This window comes from Rhagoletis pomonella, unplaced genomic scaffold (genome assembly GCF_013731165.1).
Source record: "Rhagoletis pomonella isolate Grant_MI unplaced genomic scaffold, Rhpom_1.0 Rhpom_scaffold_00012, whole genome shotgun sequence".
In the NCBI taxonomy this organism is placed as follows: Eukaryota; Metazoa; Arthropoda; class Insecta; order Diptera; family Tephritidae; genus Rhagoletis; species Rhagoletis pomonella.
Window position 1 is genome coordinate 5,962,807 of NW_023458566.1, and position 22,298 is coordinate 5,985,104.

A 22,298-nucleotide genomic window follows, 5' to 3' on the forward strand; every position below is an offset into this window, starting at 1 on the left:
GCAGGTTCTGTGACTTCTGCGACAACTGTTTCTTGGGCTTCCTCGGCAGGTGGGAGATATTCGTTCTGTGGCAGCTCATCGACATCACGGCGCTTGCGGTATTTCAAGCGACGGACAACTTTGTAACGGTAGCCATCATCAGCCAATTCAGTCTTCACTTCAGCAGCGGGCTCAGTGACTTCTTCGACAACTGTTTCTTGGGCCTCTTCGGCAGGTGGGAGATATTCGATCTGTGGGAGCTCATTGACATCGCGACGCTTGCGGTATTTCAAGCGACGAACGACTTTGTAACGGTATCCATCATCAGCCAATTCAGTCTTTACTTCAGCAGCGGGCTCAGTGACTTTTTCGACAACTGTTTCTTGGGCCTCTTCCGCTGGTGGGAGGTATTCGTTCTGTGGGAGCTCATCGACATCGCGACGCTTGCGGTATTTCAGGCGTCGTACGACTTTGTAACGGTAACCATCATCAGCCAATTCAGTCTTTACTTCAGCAGCGGGTTCAATAACTTCTTCGACAGCGGTTTCTTGGGCCTCTTCGGCAGGTGGGAGATATTCGTTCTGTGGGAGCTCATCTACATCGCGACGCTTGCGGTATTTTAAGCGACGAACGACTTTGTAACGGTAACCATCATCAGCCAATTCAGTCTTTACTTCAGCAGCGGGTTCAGAAACTTCTTCGACAGCGGTTTCTTGGGCCTTTTCGGCAGGTGGGAGATATTCGTTTTGTGGCAGCTCATCAACATCGCGACGTTTACGGTATTTGAGGCGACGAACGACTTTGTAACGGTACCCATCATCAGCCAATTCAGTCTTTACTTCAGCAGCGGGTTCAGTGGCTTCCTCCACAGCGATCACTTGGGCTTCTGCGGGTTTAACTTCATCGGTAGGTTCCGCGGCTTCAATCACTTCACTTTCTTGAGCCACTTCTGTAGCTGGTAGGTATTCGTTTTGGGGTAGTTCATTTACATCACGACGATGACGGTATTTGAGTCGATGTACAGCCTTGTAACGGTATCCATCATCAGCGAGTAATGTTTGCTCGTCGACCGCATCTGCAGATGGTGGTGGTAAATATTCCTGTACAGGCAAACTGTTATCCACAACGGGTGGCAGGTAGTCGGCCGGCAATGTAGCCGCTCCAACAACTGCTATCACAGCAAATGCAATCACTAGGAATCTCTGCAATGGAAAATGTTTCTTTTGTTAAATGACTGATGGTAGATCATCGTTTTGTCTATCCTTTGACAAAACGGGTCCTATATGTTGTATATTTTTCTATGAATTGTATGAATTTGCTTACCATTATTGCTGGTTAACACACTAACTTGATGATTGAAGGTAAGAATTTGTTATGCTTCAATTGCAAAAAGTACATGTTATTTATACTCGAAAAATAGTTTATGTAAATTTAAATATAATTACCAGAAATAAGCAAATAAATAATTGTCTTTCAATGTATATATTACGCAGCGCAATTACGAGTACTTATTATTATTTTTTTCTTCCGTATAATATGGACTCATCTTTGATGAAGTGAAGCTCCAACATTTTGAAATTTTACTTTATTTGCGATACATTTGTTGCTAGCATTAATTTCATAATTTAATTATAGTACTACGTCAGAGCACCCACTGATCGGTTATGTCAGGAAAAAAATAAAAAATCGAAAGTACGCAAATAATTAGGTTTACTGGTCTTTAACACATTGTTGTTGTTGGTAGAAGTTTCAGTATGCTGCAGCTGTTGGTGGCAACGTCGAATGGCGAACGATCATTTCTTTAACTATTTGGTTAGTGTTGATCAATATTTGTACATACATACGTGCACACATAACTCGTCAACAGTTCCAATTTTGCTTTACGTTTTTTTTTTTTGTTTTTTTTTTTTTTGTTGAAGCATTTGCTGTGCCGAAAACTTGCTCCAATAGCCAAACGACGAACAAGATGCTTCAGAGCATGTTTCAAGTTCAAATCGAACATTATTTCAATTGTCTTCAAGTGGCTGGCGTTCTTCAAATTTTTGCGTATTTCACATTTTCTATGCGCTGAGGGTCGTTGTCCAAAACGGATTTAGAGTTTATTTTAATATCTATTGTTACTTTTTATTTATTTGTTTGTTTGCAAAAATCATCAATTGTATAATACGTAATATTATTTCCTTTATACTACATCTTCGGCTATTCGCTTCCACTCAAGTATACAATTTTACATAAATATGCTTAACAATTGAACGCTTGGCGCCGTAAATGCCTTTAACACCATTCAAGTCAGTCATTCAGCTGATGCTTTGGATCAACTCTTTAGCATTTAACCACTATACAAACATATTACTATTTTGAGACTGAAATTTTGTAAAAAAGAAACAAAATAAATGGGGTATGTTTCCTTGGAATTCTACCGGAAGTTTGAAATCCCGCAGGCGGTAAATTAAATGTGTGCATTCCGCTAATAGCATTAAGTTGAACAATTCGAGACCTGTAAATATTTTTGATACACATTTTTGCAACTTAGTAAAAGTATAACGCCTGTGCCTTAAGTTTTGACACAAAATGAATCGTCTACAGGTTCCACAGCTAGCACAGGATTTTAAAATTTGTTTTTAATTAGTTACATTATTTACAGTCAACTAGGAAGTATTTTTATACCGCGCTTTGTATATGTATCAAAGCTTTTGCTTAGCATGTTTGGAACTTTTTTTTTATCACGTAATCGCAGACAGCTTATGAATTTCCTTCATCTTAAGCGTAATCCTTCCAATCCACTGTTGCTCAATTTCATCCCAAAGTCCCTTTTTATAGAGGTGCAGAGCATCAAAAGCCTTAAACCCTTCAGTGTGAGAACACACTAAACCAACTCTTTTCGATCGGTTTCATTTCAAGCTCTAAGTTTTCTGGCGTAACATTGGTTCTTCCCTCCCAGCCCTGCCCGTTAACCATTCGCTTAAGAATGAGTTGCCCAACTGTCTTCGGTTGGACGAGTCGTTGGGATGTTCGAGGGGTTGTCTGTTTTCGATACAAGTAGTAGATTGTTATCAGTGATGTAATCCGAGCATGATTGTTTTCAATGATACGCTATGGGCAGTGAACTTGGACACATAATTTTTTTTTTTTTATAAATGTCTGATGGATGGATTGACCAAAGTTGTTGGTTTTAGTAGACGACCACACTACTTTTTACTTTCCTATTGCTTACCCAAACAAATGAGATGCCCTTTAACTTCAGACGAGCTCAACACCGTTTTTCAGTCCCTGACAATATTAAAGAGAGAGAAACCCCTCACACTACACCAGCCCTGGGCGGCGCCTGAACGGCGGGCATATTCGCGTATAAATACACGCTCTGCTTTAGAAGGCAGCGAAAGCTTAATTCAACCGCACGACTTGTGCGCACTACAAAATTCTCTGTCGAAGCTGCCCACCTCTGCTCTACACCCTCGTACAATTTTGAAATAATGGTGGTAATGGAGCCAAAGCTCTCTGCAAGTTCTTTCTTCTTGCACGTTCTTCTCTAGAAGGGATTTCCTGCTGAATATTTTTGTTAAAGTTGAGTTACATCATATATTGGGCTGGGAATATTCGCATATCCGTTCGGTTATTCGCGTATACAGGTAAAATTCAGATATTCGGTTAATATGCGTTCATTTCGTTATTCTAATTTCCGGAAATCCTGTTAATATCCGTTCATTTGGTTATCCAAATATCATTATAATTAAATTGTGCGCAAAATTACAGAATCTACCGAGTTGGAAAAAATAACAGCAAAATATAATACATTTTATTGTCAATTCAGAGATTCGAAAATCCGGATATCCCGTTAAATTCCGTTCATTTTTTTATCCGGATATGCGGTTAATATCCGTTCATTCGGATATTCGGAATTTTTAATCCGATCTTCGAATATCCGGACTATTCGAATAGTCAAAAATCCGGATAGAACTGCCAGCCCTAATACTAATTATGTTCAGATTCCTTTCTAAGACCGACAACTGGCCACATTCCACTAAGCCCAATATGTCTCTGAGGGCCGTTTTCTCAATAGCTTTAAATTTTATTAAAGGCCAATTTTGCTCTCAAAATTTTTTTTGAAAGATAAATAAATTTTAAAAGCTACTTCAGAAACGACCCTGAATCTAGGAAATAACGTTAGAACTAAGTAAAGTCAAATAGCTTGACGATTATCGTCTGTCAAAAAATTGTCTCATCTAAAGGCAGCTTAATTCGAAGACTGGCTAGTTTCCTAACTGGTATGGCCTGCTGAGCAGGGTGACCAATTTGAACGTCTTTCTGCGACCAGCGGTATCTGTTTTCGAAGCGTTTGGAGCTCGCAAGCTCTGCGCTATTAGGAGGTGCTAGTAACGCATGCAAATATGTCTGCATGTCGACGTGCGGTGCGGAGACCAGAACGGCAGAAAAGCTCTACTCTTCGTGTTTAATTCATAAATACATAATAAAATATTTTGTGAACAAAAATCTATTATTGACTTTTCGGCACAAATATAATCGGTCGCCAAATGTTTGTACTTGAAAAAATTTGTATTTTTTTAAATTAAGAATTGGCAAATTTTATTAAAATTTTTTGGAAAAAGTATAAAAAACATTGTATAAGGCTATAAAAAATACATCTGAATGCAAAGTGAATTTCAATCATCAAGTTGGCAAAGTGATGCCGTGCCGCGATTTATCCAATGCATTTGTGTGCGACTGCAATTGAGTTGCATGTACATCACGAAATTGGTGGAGTGACCGGTTGTCGAGAGAACGCCACGCCTTTCGCTAGTCTTGTAAACAGGACAATCGTAGATGACCCGCACTTTGGAATCCTCCTTCGCCGCTTGAGTCTCTTTTAGTGTTGGACGGAAGAATATAACTGGCAATGTATCGAATAATATCTTTGAGTAGGATTCATCTAGCTCTTGTGTTTCACGATTATAGCGCGCGCCTTCCAGGAAGAGGCCCTATTTAAAGGAGATGAGGAGAATTTCAATTTATTTGATTTGCATAGTTGAATGTTCTTTATTTAGCATAATTTTTAGTGATTTTTTTTGGTTTATAATAAAAGCGTATAATTTGTACTTTGCAATATCTTACATGAAAAAATTTTGTCTCATCATTGATGGACTGCTGTTCCTGTTTTATATGTATAGATGCAAATTTATGTGGTAGCATGTGTAATGAGTATATAGTATATGTAGATATATTATGATTTTTAAATAACAATCGTTAAATTATGTAAATAAAAAAATAAAGTTACATGTTTAACTTACCCGTATGTATGCGCCAAAGCTTGGCTTACTAGGCACTTCCATTTCATATTTGGTTACTTCAAATTTGATTTCAACCATATCGATTTGGAGCGAATTCTTTCGCGAATAGTTTTGCAGTACGCCAGTTATGAAGGACTGTGTGAAATAAAATCCAGATAGCCAATAGACATTCGGTTCCCCGTCATCTATCCAATGCTGGAAGAATTCCAAACTAGAAAAAGGAAAGGGAAAAAGTTTTTAATTTGTGTGATTATAAGTAATTGTAGGAGACTCTACTCTGGATTAATTGAGATGTATTAGTCTTTATCTGGCCTAGGTCGAACAATTATGTGCAGTCAATGAAAATATCCGAAATAACCTACCATTTTTGATTCGTCAGTAAAAACAAGAGAACGAAAATGAGACTGAAGATGGCACAACGCCGAACCCGTTTTGTCTTTAAAACCAAATTTATCAATGGACGACGGAAATTAGTCCCGAAACTCAGCATACACAAACCCTGTCGCAAAGAGTGGACTTTCTTTCCAGTAACCTAAAGCCGGTAATCTGAGAGTACCCCGATTTTTTTTTTTGTTAACCTCCAATTAAGTTTGGAATCCAATAAAAATTCAAGATATGCAACCTCTGTACACCGGAATTTAAGTTTACTACAATCAGTTAATATTGTCTTATTTGCAAATATCATCAAGTAATTTTTCTCCAGTTTATGGCCCGAGAATCTATTCACTTTCTTTAGAGCGTCCTTTATAATTTCGCATATAACCGAATGAAATCGATTCGATTCCCTGGGAGTTCAGATTTACTAGTTTATTTATCTCTAACAATCTAGCTCTACATCAAAATCAATAAAGGAAGCCACAGTAAATTGTTTGTAGTAAGGCAAGCGTGTGAACTACTTTGTGAAGGGCAGTCTCTTCCCTCCTCTTCCTCTTTTATGCAGATGCTTTGAGAGTGCGATAAATTGGACGTACTGTCCCTGATATGCAGCACGTCTGGAGTACAAAAAATTCGTTTTTTTTAGTATAAAATCCTTAGCATTATCGTGACCCGGTTGTGCCACTTTAGGAATACAAAATTTCTTTAAAATTCCTCACGGAAGAATGATTGGTAATATTTCAATCGTTCCTGTGGTAATTTAAAGAAAAAAAAACCCAAACGTATCAGTTTTCATCCTTTCTACGTCCAAAAGCTTTTTCAAAGGTCCTAAGAGAGGGTTGCAATGGAATGGTATAAAATTATGGATGGCCAGAAAAACCAACCAAAATGTGTCCATGCACTCAGGTAATATTGCCAATTCTACTTAAGGGCTAGATAAAGGATTAAAAGGACATGGGGGGTGGGAATCCATTGTTCTTCTGCAAAATAATCCGACTATTTTATGAATCTTCGCAATTGTCGAATCTCATTACATCCGATCCGAAAAATGTACCATCTAAGTTTGTCGAAAGCTATAGTACAGCCCGTCTGCCGAGCAAGTTGTACACAGTGGATCGCCGGTGATGCCTGTGGTAGCCAAATATCTTCCTGCTAGATTGTGCCCCATAATCAGTGCTATCTCGTTATCAGAGGGAATTCTGCTACCACCCTGTCAGGTCTTTTCAGGAAACATTTCGTTGTTTTCTAGGTGTCAGTACTCCTCCAAAGGCTTTTCTGCACCAGCTTTGTTAATGAGCTCCTTCAAGCACTCGACTGTTCCCGCTATACTTGCCCCTAAATTTGGCTCCGGTGCAATTGGAGGCTCCAAAGAACTGCAGTTCGCCAACTCATTAGCCAATTCGTTGCCTTGAACACCACAGAGTCTCGGCACGCATACAAGGTCAAGCTCATTCCACCTTGCAATGGAGTTTAGCCTAAATTTGCATCCCTGGACTATTTTTGAATAGATGCATACGCTTTCCCAGGCCCTTAGAGCAGCTGGCTGTTACCTTTCGTCAATTTGCTGGTCGGCTACTCTTAGTATTGCAAGGACTTCCGTTTGAAGAAGGAGTCAGTGGATTATTTAGAGTAGCAGTTTCCTCATCGTTGACCCTACACCCAGGAAGTGTGTATTCAGGATATGCTAATAATACGATCATTAGCCTAAATTTACTGAACAATAGTTTATCTATTTATCTTTCATTTCAGATATGAAATTCCTTCTGTGCCTTTTTTTGAACAAAATGAAAACTTGTTCATTGCTCGCTTGCCAAGTAGAGATACTTACATGCCTACAGAAATATGGACATACAGTACAAATTGTGTTGCTAGAAAGGAAAGTTAATACAATTGAGTAGCCTACTACTAACACAGTGCAAACACATACTATACATACATATGTATGTACATATTTACACATGCTTCCTGGCACAATTACAGCTTTTCTGAAAGCCGCAATGCCCGAGTAAAAATAAATAAAATATATACATATGAACATATGTATGAACATTAGGGCGGGCGCATTTTTGACTATGCGCTCTTAACATAGCAGGATTCTAAGTGTAAGTCTAAGCAAATTTGTCGAAGAAACCATGCCTCTAAAATCCATTTGGAGTTTGCCAAATTGTGGAAATAGGTTTCGCAGAAAATGTGCACATTTTCACTGTTGCGCCCTCTGGTGGAAGTTTTAAGTGAAAAGAAAAATATAGGCGTTTTTTTACACAAAATTTGAGCGCTTCTTTACGACACTACAGTAAACATATTTTCGCAATTTGGCGAACTCCAAATTGATTTTAGCCCTACACGTAGAATTCTTCTGCGCTGTACGCGCATAGTCTAAAAAAAAATCTCCCATACAAATCGACACGCCCTATTGTAAGTGATATTTTCAATCAGCTTAATGTGCAAATAATTCAACATTGTTCAAAATAAATAAGGTATAGGAACAGCTTATCAAAGTAAAAGGAGGTAAATAAATGTATTAAAAGAAATCAATGAGCAAAAATAGAAAACAAAAATTTTAGAAAATTGCAAAGATATTCGATTTTTTTGTTTGCTTATTTTCTACTTATTGTTGAGTTGAAATTGAAACAGAATTGTTAGCTGTTTGTAAGCTTTTATAATACGTAATAGCTTAAAGTATTACGCAATAAAAAAAATAAAAATAAAAAATTAAGAAAAAATCTAATAAATACGTCAGCAATTTATGTTTGCTTAAATTCTTTAATTCTTAAGTTGTCTCAAGTGCAAAATGTGGGTAGAGACCAACATCAAACTTGAGGAGTTGCCAAATCTGTAGCAAACGTTCTGGGAAAGTCTATGCGGGTAAGTTAAAAAAAATATTTAAATATATGTATACAAATATTTTAAAACTGTAGTGGCCTCACATCACACTTTGCACATTCACATCATCCGTTTTGACTGGTTTATACAAATAAATTATAGCAAAATTGTAAGCTTAATTTAGAACTGTCAAGAATTGGAATACATCTTTAAGAGGTTTCTAAAAAATTCCTACATACATCTAAGCATACTTACATACATACTTACATACAAATTTATTATTTTCAAAAACATACCTATGAAATAGCTGAGCATAACAATGCAAGCTCAGCATTATTTATGTACCTAGCAATTCTTTTTAGAAGTAACATCTATAAAAATCTCATTTCCTTAATAATAAAATGAATATATGCGCATATTCAAAACATGCGCATATGTATGTATGTACATATCTAATGTGTGAACATACACAACTGGGTAGTAATTTGTAGTTTAATAGCCACCAGCTATGCATATAAATATTTGCTTTAAATAACTCACCGTGCCAGAAAATCCGTAACATAACTGCCAAGCGGCTTCAGCGATGGGTAGCTTTTCTTTAGCCAATCCGCCGGTAGCTTACCAATCACCATTGACGAATGTGTACGCTCCAATTCGGGTATCATAGCTATTTGACCTTGTATGGCTTTTTGTACGTTGATCAGACTTTTGCGTATATAATCTAGTAAGCGATTGAATCTGGAAGTGGATGGAACAATGCAAAAATAGAAATAGAAAAAATAAAATGAATTTGTAATGAAGTTATTAAAATTAGTAAAAGAAGGCTATTGTTGGCTTTTATTGTGCCTCCTTGCTTAACTACTTTATTAGTTTAGGCTTCTTTTAAGCATTCCAGATTAGGGTGGTCCAAAAATTCATGTAAAAAAGTAAAGTCGGAATTTTATGCTCTCACCTCCTAGGATTGTTCTTATTAAAAAAAAGTATACCCCTATTTTTTGATTTTGAAATCAAAAAATATTTAGAGGTCGCTCAAAGCGCTCAAAGTTTTCCATGTATTTTGTATGGGGGGGAAAAAAAATTTTTCGTGGAAATGATATAGAATTCTTGAAAATCAATATTTTTCGATCGGAAGATCATTTTTAGAAAAATATTAAAAAAAAAACAAAAATTTCTAAGGATACGTTCGCACAGAGAGCCGAGTGGCATCGATTAAAGCAAGGCGGAGCGAAGCGAAGTTTCAGATGTTCACACTGAAGGAAGCGCGGAGCGGAGCTTTTTCCGTGAAATCGGCTGTAAAGATGTCACAAAAGTTACCTTCAATGAAAAGCGGTTAATACATTTGTTCAACTTGCAATTACTTTTACCAAAAATACGTTTTTATTTAATTATTTTAATTTTGAGTTCGAAACAGCGCCAAGAGTCTGAGAAATCAAAACGAAATTTTAAAATCAGGAAATGCTTTGCTTTCAGCTCCAAAACTATTCTGAAAAAGCTTGCTGCATGAACACTACCATATACTTGCACCGCTCCATTCAAAAGGGCTTCATTCTGCTCGGCCCCGCTTCCTGTGTGAACGTAGCCTAAGGCGGTAGAAGTTATAGCTGCTATTTCGGAGATCACTACATCTCCACATCAGACTTCTTTCTCCAGACTTTAGCAGAGATCGAACCCGCATCATTTTTTACTTATTTAAATAAGTTTTTTCAATTTGTAGATTTTATTGTTTTTAAAAGAATTTTTTTTTAAATTTCATTATTATTTTTTTCTTTATTAATTTAATGTGTGGTTTTTTTTATTAAAAAAATCTTTGTTTTTAAATTTCATATAAGTTTTGGAACTTTTTTTTTTCTATGGAAATTTTTTTAAATATAATTTGTTTTAATTTTTGGAATCTCTTGTTTTAAAAGGAATTCTCTTTAATTTGATTTAATTTTTAGGAACTTATTTTATTTGTTGAATTTTTTTTTTTAATTTAGTTTTTGCCTTTTTCAAATCAATTTTCTTTTAATTTTTATATTTTATTGTTTTGAAAAGAAAAATATATTATCTTTAACAGCAGATTGAATATTTTTTTTAATATAAAATGGTGATTTGCAAATCTTCTCTACTATACATTTTTTGTGGTGCAAGTTTTTTTTTTTAATTTAATTTAAATTTAATTTTTTCGTTCTAGGGGCAAAGATGGCCACTATCGCATAATTCCTCATAAAGAAAATTTAGAGAAAAAAAATATGATTTGCATAAGTAATCACAAATCTTCTCTACTATAAATTTTTTGTGGTGCGAGCCTCATTGGTTGGTGCACACTGATTCTTCAAATGTAGCTAGCTTGTAGTCCATTTTATTTTCTGAATATTTTCATGGTGACTACAAAAATGTGTACTAGCTACTCTTCTAAAACCATTTCGTTCTACATAAAACCCAAATAATTTTCGAAAGTGTGATCTTAATTTTCAAAGATTATAATATCTTACGGAAAACAATGATTTTCCAATACACGTTTCAGTAAATACGCACATATGTATGTATGTACAGTGTGTACATATTTACTCATATTCCTAATCTTCTTTCTTTTGAAACATGTGAGCTTCCTAAACATGTCGTTCCCACCCAGATATGGTGCTTAAATTGTATGTATATTTGCATACACACGCACACGCACACTGCCATCACCATATCTTCTTCTTACCTTATCAGCTCTTGTCTCAATACGGTATTCATGGAATTCGTATACACCACCGGATACTTTTGACCCACCTCTGCAAGACTGAAAGGCTTTGGTAGGCGTGAAAGAATGTCTTTACATATGGCAAATGCTGGGTCAACAACAGCACCACCCGCTGTGCCACTTGCCTTCACAGAAGCCATTAAATCCGTTTGAGTGAGTAAAACACCGCCAATCAACTGCGTTTTTTTTTAGTGGAAACAAATTTAAATTTAATGGTTGAGATTTAAAATAACTACGCTCCAATCAAGATGAATAAGTAAATGCTTGTTTGTTGTTGGGATACTTACGCTACTCGTCTCCTTGTTGTTGCGATTAATGTCGGCATTTTCATGTAAGCCGAACACTTCCGGATGTGGACTAAGTACAAATGTCGATATGTATTCGATGGCATTGAGACGCGTTGGATTTAGTGGAACACGATAGGTGCCCGATTGTGATAAGGGATAACTGCGTGACAAAAGAAGAAGCACAAAAACAAAAAAAAAACTAAATATAACTTAAATTAAAGAGGTAAGTATGTATGTATGAACATAGTATGTATACTAAAAAAAAATATGTAAAAGCTACCAAGTAGTATATGACTCCCATCAAACAATAAAAGTGGTAGCTATAGAATCTCAACAAACCCCTCACCCAAGTCGGGAGTTAGATTTGTGAGATTCTCTTGATTATACCAGTGTTCTAATTCCCGAATGGCTATCAGAATAAAGATCCAATTTTATGAAAGTCGCACACTTCAACAGCTTCCTTCTGGGCCGTAAGATCTGCGTGAATATTACTACAGATCTCTTAGGGATTCATGGAGAGTTCCGAGAGAAAACATGGGTCTCACCACTGATTCCATGAACTCTCCATATGAGCCCGAAATGTTCGACAGATTCTACTAAGGCCGATGCAAGCTATAGCTGATTAATTAACAAAGCCTTCTCTGGTAAGCTCTACTAGACTCCCACATCACTGTAGGCTTTAACAATAATGCCATATAGATCCAAGAACTACTTTGGGTTGCCACCTGTTTAAAAAGTTAAATTCAAACTATTTTACCAGTTAAATGAATTACTAATATATGGGTATCAATCGAGGGGGGTTAGAAATTTTTTTATATCTGAGCTGTATTTAGCGGGGTTGCCACATGCTTGAAAATTGAAATTCCACCCAATTCACCAGTTGATTGAAATATGTATTGCAGTGTCCGGCGAAGTAGAGCTAACAATGATTAAGCTTTAAACTACTTTTGAAGAGGGCTGCCACCTGTTGGAAATGTCTAACTCAATCAACAAATTCAAAAAGTATATGAAATATAAAAAATAACGTAGCCAAACGAAAGATTGTTAAGAAGTCTTTAGTTTGAAAATTTCGAATGTTTGAGGAGAGTTGCCACGTGTTTAAAAAGTTACATTCAAATTATTCAGTAAGTTGGATGAATTAATAAAAGATGGGTATAAATTGGAATGGGTTTGAAAGTGATTTATTCCTGATCTTGCCTTAGGAGGGTTGCCATTTGTTCGAACAATCAGATGAAAGAGATTTAAGAAGATTTTAGTTTGAGAATTCTTTTGAGAGACTGTTCTTCACTCAGAAATGGCTGACTAAAATTTGGAATTTTTTTTAAGTTTTGAAATTTAATTTTGAGCGTTTTAACGCCATGCGGGTTCACTGGTTCATTAAATTCTTCCTGAACTTCTTCCTGAACTTCCTGAAAAGGACTTAGGCCAGTAGAGTGTGTTGAGGAAAAGTCCACATTAAGATCTATCTATCTATTTATGCTTGAATCTGATCAAATGTTAAGGGTAACTAAAAACTTAACTTTTTACAGAAAGTACGTCGTCATTTGGATAGGAATGGCGCTACTCATCACCAGTTTGTAATAACCGCCAGAAAAGAGGATAAAAAACAATGAAATTATCGTCTAAGCAATTATGCCTCAGAATAAGAAGACGCACTTCGGGAAAGTATGAGCTGCTGCAAGGTTTGCTGGGATGAGATAAAGCCACTTAAAGCTCCTACAAAACACCATTATAATATAAACACTTGCAAACAAACATACACACATATCGCAAGTTCTAAACTAAGGTAACTAAAAAAGTTGCTGTCGCTGTCACGAGCGGCCCTTAAAATCGAAAATATACGTGACATTCTTTAAAATTGGCAAAATTCAATATGAACAATATAAATACATGAGATAAAGATAAGAGAGCCAGAATCTTCAGAATATATTCGCCTCACATACATACGTATGCTTCTAAGCCAACCACAAACAAAGAAACCAGTACTTGAGAATAGTAAATACCTCGAATTCACCCGCTGCGGGCGAGCATACTTATCTAGTATGTTTGTATGTATACTCACTTGTCCATTTCGATTGTGGTTGGATTATATATCATGTTGAGCAGTGAAAGGATTAAGCGGCGATCCTTGTCATCCGTAACGCGCCCACCATAGTTGCATTCACCGGTGAGATAGACATGTCCACGAAATGGTATACTCTTGCTTTGTGCTATGAACATCTTCAGCTGCATCAGCGAAATTCTATTGTTGATAAAATGACAAACAGAAATACACACAAAAAAAATAAAATAAAAATAAAAATAAAAACAAAAACATGAAAGCAATAGAGAAAATAAATAACTTGAAGTAGATAGAAATATACTAAATAGAAGAGAAATAAAGCCGCTATAAAGAGGCAAACAAGTAAGCTGAGTCGAGTGAAATGAAACGAGGAGGCACACAACACATCTGTGCTGGATTTGTGGTTCAGTTGCTTGACATTGTAAAATGGCGAAATGTGGGTAGTAGTGACAAAATTGGAAAAGCAGTTACATAGTAGCTAGATGCTGACAAATACAAAAATAAGCTTGTAAACAACTGAGAAATTGGTTTTACTGTTTCTCTTCGTTTTTGTTGTCGTTTTTGGGTAATACACAAATGCTCTAGAATTTGAATAAAATATCCACATAGACCACTTGACATTTTAACGCCCACGCAATCGTCCATTGTAAGCAAGCAAGTCAAACTGCCATCTGCATTTATCGCTCACTCGCACACACACACACACACACACACACAAAAGTCGCCTAATTTTACTTGTTGACCTCACTTACTTCAAATCCGCCTCACTAAATTCGTATGGTATATTCCAGCCCAATGGTCCGAATTCACGCCGCTCCTGCACCACAGCATGAAAATATACCAAAGCGAAGACACCGCGCAGCCAACACTTATTTGCCATATCGGAATAGAGGAAGGCATTCGTAAAGAATTTATCGCGTACCAATGGATCCGAATTAAACGACCTAAACATGTTCGCCTTAAGACCTTTTGGCGGCTCATTTGTCATCTTCACCGAATTCTGCAGCACCGAAACGGGAAATACGTTGCTGGGATACGAAGTGCACCATAACCTATAGTCCGGATGTGCTGACTCTGCCAACGTCGTATCATTGCAAATGCGCTCTAATTCGCCCATCCAACTGACAGCGACGTGACAATTTTGCAAAACAACCCAATGGCCGTAACGATTTGCTTCCAAAATCATTTTCTCGGCGCGTGGACCTTGACCTTGACCCAATGAAATTGTTTTTGTTCTGAAAAAAAAAAGAATAAAATAAAAATGCAGGTAGGGTGAAAAGTAGAGCTTTCTATTGGTATGTATCTATGTATGTGGGTGTAAGTGCGGGGGTAATGGAATATTTTGTTTTAATTTCATTAGCAAGTTTTAGGGCTGTGATTTAATATTCAAACAATTGTGAGTGACTTGGAGGTATTCAATTGGCTTGTATAATTTTTTTTAATGGTTTGCAATTTTTTTCTGTTCTCTGTGAAAAATTTGCGTACGGCTGTTGCATTTTAAATTTCCTCCACATTTGACATCTACCAGCGAGCAATTAACGCATAATTAGGCTAGCATTTATGTATTTTCTTCTAAATACTACAAAGATGCTAGTATTTCACTGAAAAAGCTCTGATAAGTATATTTGTCTGATAACTAAATAGATATAGTTTCTGAAATTTAATGCAACATTCAACTCGATAAATTATGTATGTGTCTTTCTGGTACTTATAGCCGCTAGACCTCAGCATTCACAAAAGAAATGCTGAACGCTTTCCTCGCTACCCTTCAGTTGACAGCTGCGGTAAGCTCTATTATATGGGAGCTTCATTATCTCTGTATGTTTGCCTATGGGCCAGTGTCCCGTGATAATTGCTACAATTCTAAATAATTCTGCCCTTGATCTATTGAGCAGGTCTAGTGTCTTTGTTCTGTTAGAGGCAGGCCAGAGCTCCCTTGCTATTTTGCAAGTCCGTATGTCCGACAACCATCTCCTTGCTTTCAATGTTCCTATGATCGGGAACTCAGACAAGAGAAACGCTTTTTGACGCAGACACTGAACATAATTCCGTTTCACATTTATGGACTAGCTGGGCTTTGGTGATCGCTGATGCTAGTGATAACAGAACCGCTTGGCTGTCAGAGTATATTGTTGCTTTCTTAATTCTACTGATGCCATCTGGCAGAACCTTACAAGATTCAGGCATGCCTAAGACTTCTGCATGGAAGATGTTTGGCCTAGACGGAGAGACACGGAGACGCCCATTTCCTCGGAGTACACAACTGCCCCCACATCACAGCCCATCTTTAAGACGTCGATGTAGAGAGAGAATGCCTCTTCGTCGGCCAGTCTTCCCCTCCACCACTTTTTCCTGGATGGGACTCTCACCTGTATGTTTTCGAAGCTGAGGGTAGATACCATATAGTCGTGATTGTATTTCGTTGATGATCGTCCCATACCTGAATTGGCGTGTTCCCCATGGTCCTGACTCTCTGCGTCTGATTGCAGATTTCATAGCCATTTATTTTATTTGGAGATCAATAGGGATTAAGCTTTTGTTTAACGCTTATGTCGGGTAGGATCTAAGGGCGCCCGTTATTTCTGCCTCCACTGAAAGCAACTTAGTTTATTTACATTGTCCTGTTTGTTTATGCCCGGCAACCAGACCAGTGTGCCAGTGGTTAGAATACCATCTGTTTCAGTTTTAGTCCACAATTTCTGCTGAGGATTCTCTAGCAGCTGTAGTATGCTAAGTAGGCCTGCTCTCTACGACATTCGATGTTGATTTTCCAGTTCAATTTGGTGTCCAGTATGACTCCCAAATACTTCGCGCTTGAAGATAGATTTAACATCTTGCCAGCTAGTGAAGCTGCTGTGTACTGGGGTATTCCGTTCCGTTGTGTGAATAGCATAAGTTCGGTCTGGTCGGCGAGGATATTTATTAGCATAATTAAGCCGTGACTTGCATACCCCTACTATAAAATTTTGATATATTAAAATAAGGAACGTCAGAGTCTTAAGTGCAGCTTGCTAATCACTGCGGAGGTGAATCAATAAAAGTAGAGATGGGGCACAGAAAGCTTTAGCAAGGCTTAGGAGTAACTTCCACAAAATCTGAACTGGTCTCATTTACTAGGTAATCCCGTTGCTCATTGAACAGGTCTCAACAGGTTAAGCATCTACACTTTATTCCAGATAGGAACCGATGAATCGGTCCGCAAAGCTACAACGGCTGACCACCAGGACAATCAGAGAAACTTGGGGATTGGAGGCAAAGATTGCCGCAAGGACTTACACCTATCAACTCATTTCTATTAAGTAGTAGTTTTGTGAAATTTTTTACGAAAAAGTAGGACTTTACTCTCTCGACGTAAGAAACCTACGCCCTACACGTCACTCATCTTGCCCGTGCTGGCACATATAACGCAGAAGCATGGACTATGACAACATCTGATGAAGCAAGGTGATACAAATTATGCTGGATTATTTTTTTTTATGGAAGAAAATGCGTGATACCGTCAACCAAAAAATTTTTCAAAAATCAACGCTATTTTTTAGCCACTTGAAAAGTGTATTTTTTTGAACTCAGAATGAATGGGCTACAAAACTGTGTACCCAAAATTTTTCTAGAAGTATTATTAACTTATTTGTTTAATTTGTATAAAGTCTTTACATAGTTCATATTAAAGAATATGCTTTATTTTATTAAATAATAATAAAATAAATTAACAAAATAAAAACTTTCAATACTAAGGATCAAAAAGTGTCCTTAATCAAGTGCATGTGAGTGTAACTTATGTATATCGAATTTGTAGATTTCTCTTCAATAACAACTTCTCTTAATTATTGTCTGCTTTCACAAAAACGAAAAAAAATTAATTCAATAAACGTCCTTCCACTTATAACGGTACGCATTATAAAGTTACATTGATTATACATTTTGCTATTGACAATCATGGCAAGCAATTAAAAATTGAGTGCATTATTCTGCAGCTACTTCATCACTGTACACCAAACTGACAACTCGCTGCAAACTGTGAAAGAAAAAAAAATGAGAAAAAAGTTTGATGTCTACACGTAGACGAATGTCGATTTAATTACAACTCCATAAACTTTTGTCCTTTTTTACACTGATAAAAGATAAAAAAGGACACATACTTAGTCTACGTGCAACTGCTTGACATAAATGATGAAGCAGTAAAGAGAAATTCGATAAAAATTTACATCAATAATACGTCGAAGTATCCCTACTTGATGAAGCGCTGCTTGCTTGATAATGCTCGTACGAGTAGTGTGTACTACGTACTATGTAAAATAATAACTAGAGCTGACAACTTATTGGACACTGGATGGAGAGTAGCTACGGTCTCCAGTTGCTGGTACTAAGTTGTTCATAATAATTTGTACATCGACACAGGACATACTATATGTATGTATGTATGTATGTATGTTTAAAATTACTTGGCACTCACAATTGTATGTCAGTTCTATTGTATGTATGCATGTATGTATGTGTGTATGTATATATATATATACATACATATGTGTGTGCTAATGTGTCTGTCCGGTGGTTGACTATCGAACGAGTTCTTTAATTAACTTACTTGTCATACATGTTGCGCTGTTTGGCGTACATGAATAGATTGGCCATTGGATCCGAGCCAGGCGATAGCAGAAAGACCAATGGGATTCTTGGCGAACTGTCAGCAAATGAGGCATTCAAATCGAAGAGTGGTGGCTCCACAAATGATTGGTCCATGTTGCGCGTAATGAATGTCTGTAAAATGCATGTGCAGATTAGATTGTAGAAGAAATGCTGAGAGTTGTGAACAAATTTTTGGTGAAATAATAAAAACTGAAATTTTAAAAAAGATGGATAAGGATATGTATTGCTACATAGCATCGAAGCATACTAGTTGGCATAACTTTGAGATTATTTACATACATACATGTATGTATTTATATAGTCGTTGCATATTGTTTGGCACAACCCCCCATGGACCCTCACTCCTTCTAAAATTTGCAACCAGAATTGCAACAACATACAATGCAGAAAAGCTTTGACTGTCATTTGGCTAATAAAAATGAAAACTTGTTGGCTGTGGTTAGCTTGCCAAGTCTGATTTTGGTTGCTAACTACATCCGTCATTATGCAATTCCTTGCAGACCAACAAATATGTTCGCATTCATAAGTAAACTTATGCATTCATACATATGTACATACGTATGTACACCTGCTTTCAACTAATTAGAAACGAAATTCAAAATTATATTAATATAAGTTTCAAAGCTTGCAAAAATTGCGAAAAGAATTTATCAAACTTCAAAAATTGTCATCAAAATTTCCAAATTTTTATTCAGAAAATTTTCAGGTATTCAGTTCTGTAGCCCATTCAATTGCAGTCTAAGAAAGTGCAAGTCTCAAGTTCTTAAAAATTACCGTTGATTTTTTAAAATTTTTTTTGTGGAGGGTGTTGCGGATTTTTTTTCATATAAAAAAAAATTTTGATCATGTGTTATATGGACGAAAATGCGCAACACCCTCAAAAAAAAAAAAAATTCTAAAAAATGAACGGTAATTTCTAATGATTTAAGACTTGCACTTGCATTTTCTAAATATGCTGATTAAAAATTTGGAAATTTTGATGACAATTTTTTGAAGTTTGATTAATTTTCCTGGCAATTTTTGCAAGCTATGAAACTCCTGTTATTGTGGTTTCTGTTACAGATTGAACTATATTTTAACCGAAAATTATTTAAAAAAAAAAAATACATAATTGGCAAACAATATCATTTTGAATTTCGTTTCTAATTAGTTGAACGCAGGTGTACATACATACATATGTACGTGTGCATACATGCACTTGGCTAAATGGGCACTAGTAGCTCCCTTCATATTCCCTCGTTCACTGTTACTTTGCCCAATGGTTGCTGGCCATTTTGGCCCAAATGTATTGACGTCAAGCCAGCAGTCAAATAGCGCGGTTGTCATTTGACATTTCACAATTTGGCAGTTGACAGTTGGCATTAAAGTTATGTCGGTCAAGCAGTGCTTGACAAGCACGAACGTTGGTTAAATTTGGATATACAAAGTGGTATACATATCCCTATGTATGTATGTAGATATGTAGTAGCTTGCTTGCAAAACGAAAAGAAGTTTTCAGTGGAAACGCTTGAATTTTACGCAAAATGTAGAGACAATGTTTGCGCAGCTACAATTATCAAGATCGAAGGTTATAGTAATTAATGTTTGGCAAACCTCATTGCCAGACTGTGAAAGCAATGAAAATGAAAACTACATAATATGCAAATATGTATGTACAGTAACATTTTGAATGCACATTAGGGTGGATAGAAGACGCACGAATTTTGGAATTCAGATTCGGTGGAATATAAAACAATATATAAAATTACAGCAAAACCATTTCAGCCCGATCGATTGATATCACCGTGCACCAAACAATTTTACACAGAAAAATATCAAAAAACCACGTTTCTAGTTTTTTTCTTTGATGTCGGGATTTTTCTTAAGAGGACTTTAAAATTTTAGTTCAAAAAATTATTTAAAAAACTTAGTGCAATGTAGAATAACAACAAGGGCATCAACGAAAAGAGAAAATTCTGTAGGATTAAACCATTTAAATTTTTGGTGCATTAGAACAACGAAAGGTACTGAAATAGTTCTTTCAAAATTTTATCCTTGAATATCCTTGAAAATTTGCAATATGTATTTTTGCAAAAAAAAACTATGTTAAGAACTAATATACACACGATTACATCATCAAATTTCGCCATCCTAACCTTATTTACGATTATTTTTTACGTTGTCTGATAAACGTTGTAAGAAAAGAATATTGACGAAAACGGAGAGCAAGATAAAGATGATGAAAATAAAAGAGGAGTGAAATAACTGTTATCAAGCAATGTAAAAATAAACGTTGGCAAATAACAGTTATCAGGCAACGTAAAAACTAATCGTTGGGTTATAACTCTTATTGGCGAAATAAAAAAATATTTCTCATCTAATAACTGTTATGGAACAAAATTTTTTCGATGAAACTTATAGTGGTTATGTCCCTGCAAAAAACTAATTTATTTTTTAGTTCTGCAGAATATTCTCTTTCATTTGGTACCCATAATATTGTTCTACATTACAATGAATTAAAAATTCAAAGTCCTTTAAAAAAAAATCCTTAATACCGCAGTTTCACTATATCTGGCCCTTAGTTTCTTGAGTATGTTGTTTGTTTATGTAGTATGTTTTACCATTTTTTGTTTTTTTTTTGGTTTCTCCCAAAATTATTAAATGCAGCTATCAGAGCCCTGCTTGGACTTAATTTGGTAGTGTTCATGAATAGATTCATGTTCTTTTCAAAGAGTCACAACCCCTTCGGTAACAGTTTTAAAGGAATCAGCAGCGATTGAAACCTGTGGATATAAATCTAATACATAGTTATCTCCTCTCTTAGCGGTTTCAAAAAAAAGGAGTTTTGGCAATAATTGCTTAAAATGGACGCCGACACTCCTGTGCTGAAAGCAAGCAAGAAGAACATCCTTATTCGTCGGACAATGAAACTATGGCATACTGCGAAAATCACCTAGTAGTAGATAGTCAGAAATACTTCTTGTGTAGGCCATTGAGCCCACACAATGATACATCAAGGAAGCAAAAAAAAAAGAACGGTAACAGGCTGATAAACACCTAAAGGTATGCGCAGCTAATGTCAGTAATTAGACGATGTGGAAATAGTAAATATCTATCAACCCGGCAGCAATTTTTCGTGCATTAACTAGAAACGGTTATAAACGTTTTTCACACCCCGCCGAATCCGAATTCTAAAATAGTTTTTTTTTTTTTTTGCGATTCACCCTAATGCACATACAAATAGTAATATCAGAAAAGCCGAGTGAGTGCATTTACAAATGCTTGCTGTGGATTTTGGTGATGTGATGCTACTAGTATTTCTACTGGTAGGTAGGTAACATTTCGTAGGACATCGCCATATTAAAAATATCGGTAATATCGGTAATAGAAAATAACTGGTTTAGCTGAAAAGCTAACTGGTTGTATTCTAGTTCAAAACTTTTAACAATGATTATAAGAAAGTAGTTAACAAAAAATTAAATCGATAATAATAACAACACCGCTAACGATACATATAACGATATGAATGACGATTTTTTTCCACTAATTAATAACTTCAGAAAGAATATGAATTATTAGATCTTCGGCCTCTATTTTCTTATTCCTTGATATTGTTTGATATTTATGCTTAGTTGTTATTTTAATAGTACACACTTTTTTTAATCTCCCACTTGTTCTCGTTTGCTTTGCTTACAATGATGATTTTTACTACAAAAAATCGTATATGTATGTATGTATGTATATATGTATGGAAGTACTTACCCTCACCGCGGGCGCAACTTTGTCTGGTCGTAGACATTTCAATACAATTAAGTATAGCATTTCTTCTATGTTATCGTAAGGCTTCGGTAGCGGTTGCTCCTCAGGTGATGATAAATCATAATATTTCTTCCAAAGATGAATGTCCTTTGTAAATTGTTTGTAGAAGTCTTTGAGGCTGCATTGCAATTTTTCATTATAAAATATAGGGTAAAGAGAAAATACATATGTACATATGTACGTACGTAAACATATATTTTATTTATTATTACATAACAGTTTATAGTTGCGTTTAAACGGTGTTCACATGTGGCGATTTTCTAGGCAATTTTACAGGCGATTGGTTCAATCTAAAGTTGGCTACAAAATATGTT

At 36.1% G+C, this 22,298-nt stretch overlaps 1 protein-coding gene across 1 annotated transcript in view; it reads right to left on the reverse strand.

Moving 5' to 3' along the window:
* Positions 1-22,045, reverse strand: part of LOC118747543 (dynein heavy chain 3, axonemal-like) — a 22,676-nt gene extending 631 nt beyond the window's left edge. Inside the window, exons 1-11 of the mRNA XM_036481593.1 lie at positions 21,928-22,045; positions 18,125-18,297; positions 14,292-14,774; positions 13,540-13,719; positions 11,478-11,637; positions 11,152-11,366; positions 9,003-9,200; positions 5,265-5,475; positions 5,089-5,127; positions 4,668-4,955; positions 1-1,181 (exon numbers count right to left, since the gene is read on the reverse strand). The exon at positions 1-1,181 is cut by the window's left edge and continues 631 nt beyond it. Coding sequence (XP_036337486.1) covers positions 1-1,181; positions 4,668-4,955; positions 5,089-5,127; positions 5,265-5,475; positions 9,003-9,200; positions 11,152-11,366; positions 11,478-11,637; positions 13,540-13,719; positions 14,292-14,774; positions 18,125-18,297; positions 21,928-21,987 — 3,188 coding nt within the window. The 5' untranslated portion in view covers positions 21,988-22,045. The remainder of the gene's footprint in view (positions 1,182-4,667; positions 4,956-5,088; positions 5,128-5,264; positions 5,476-9,002; positions 9,201-11,151; positions 11,367-11,477; positions 11,638-13,539; positions 13,720-14,291; positions 14,775-18,124; positions 18,298-21,927) is intronic.
* Between the last annotated feature and the right edge of the window lie 253 nt (positions 22,046-22,298).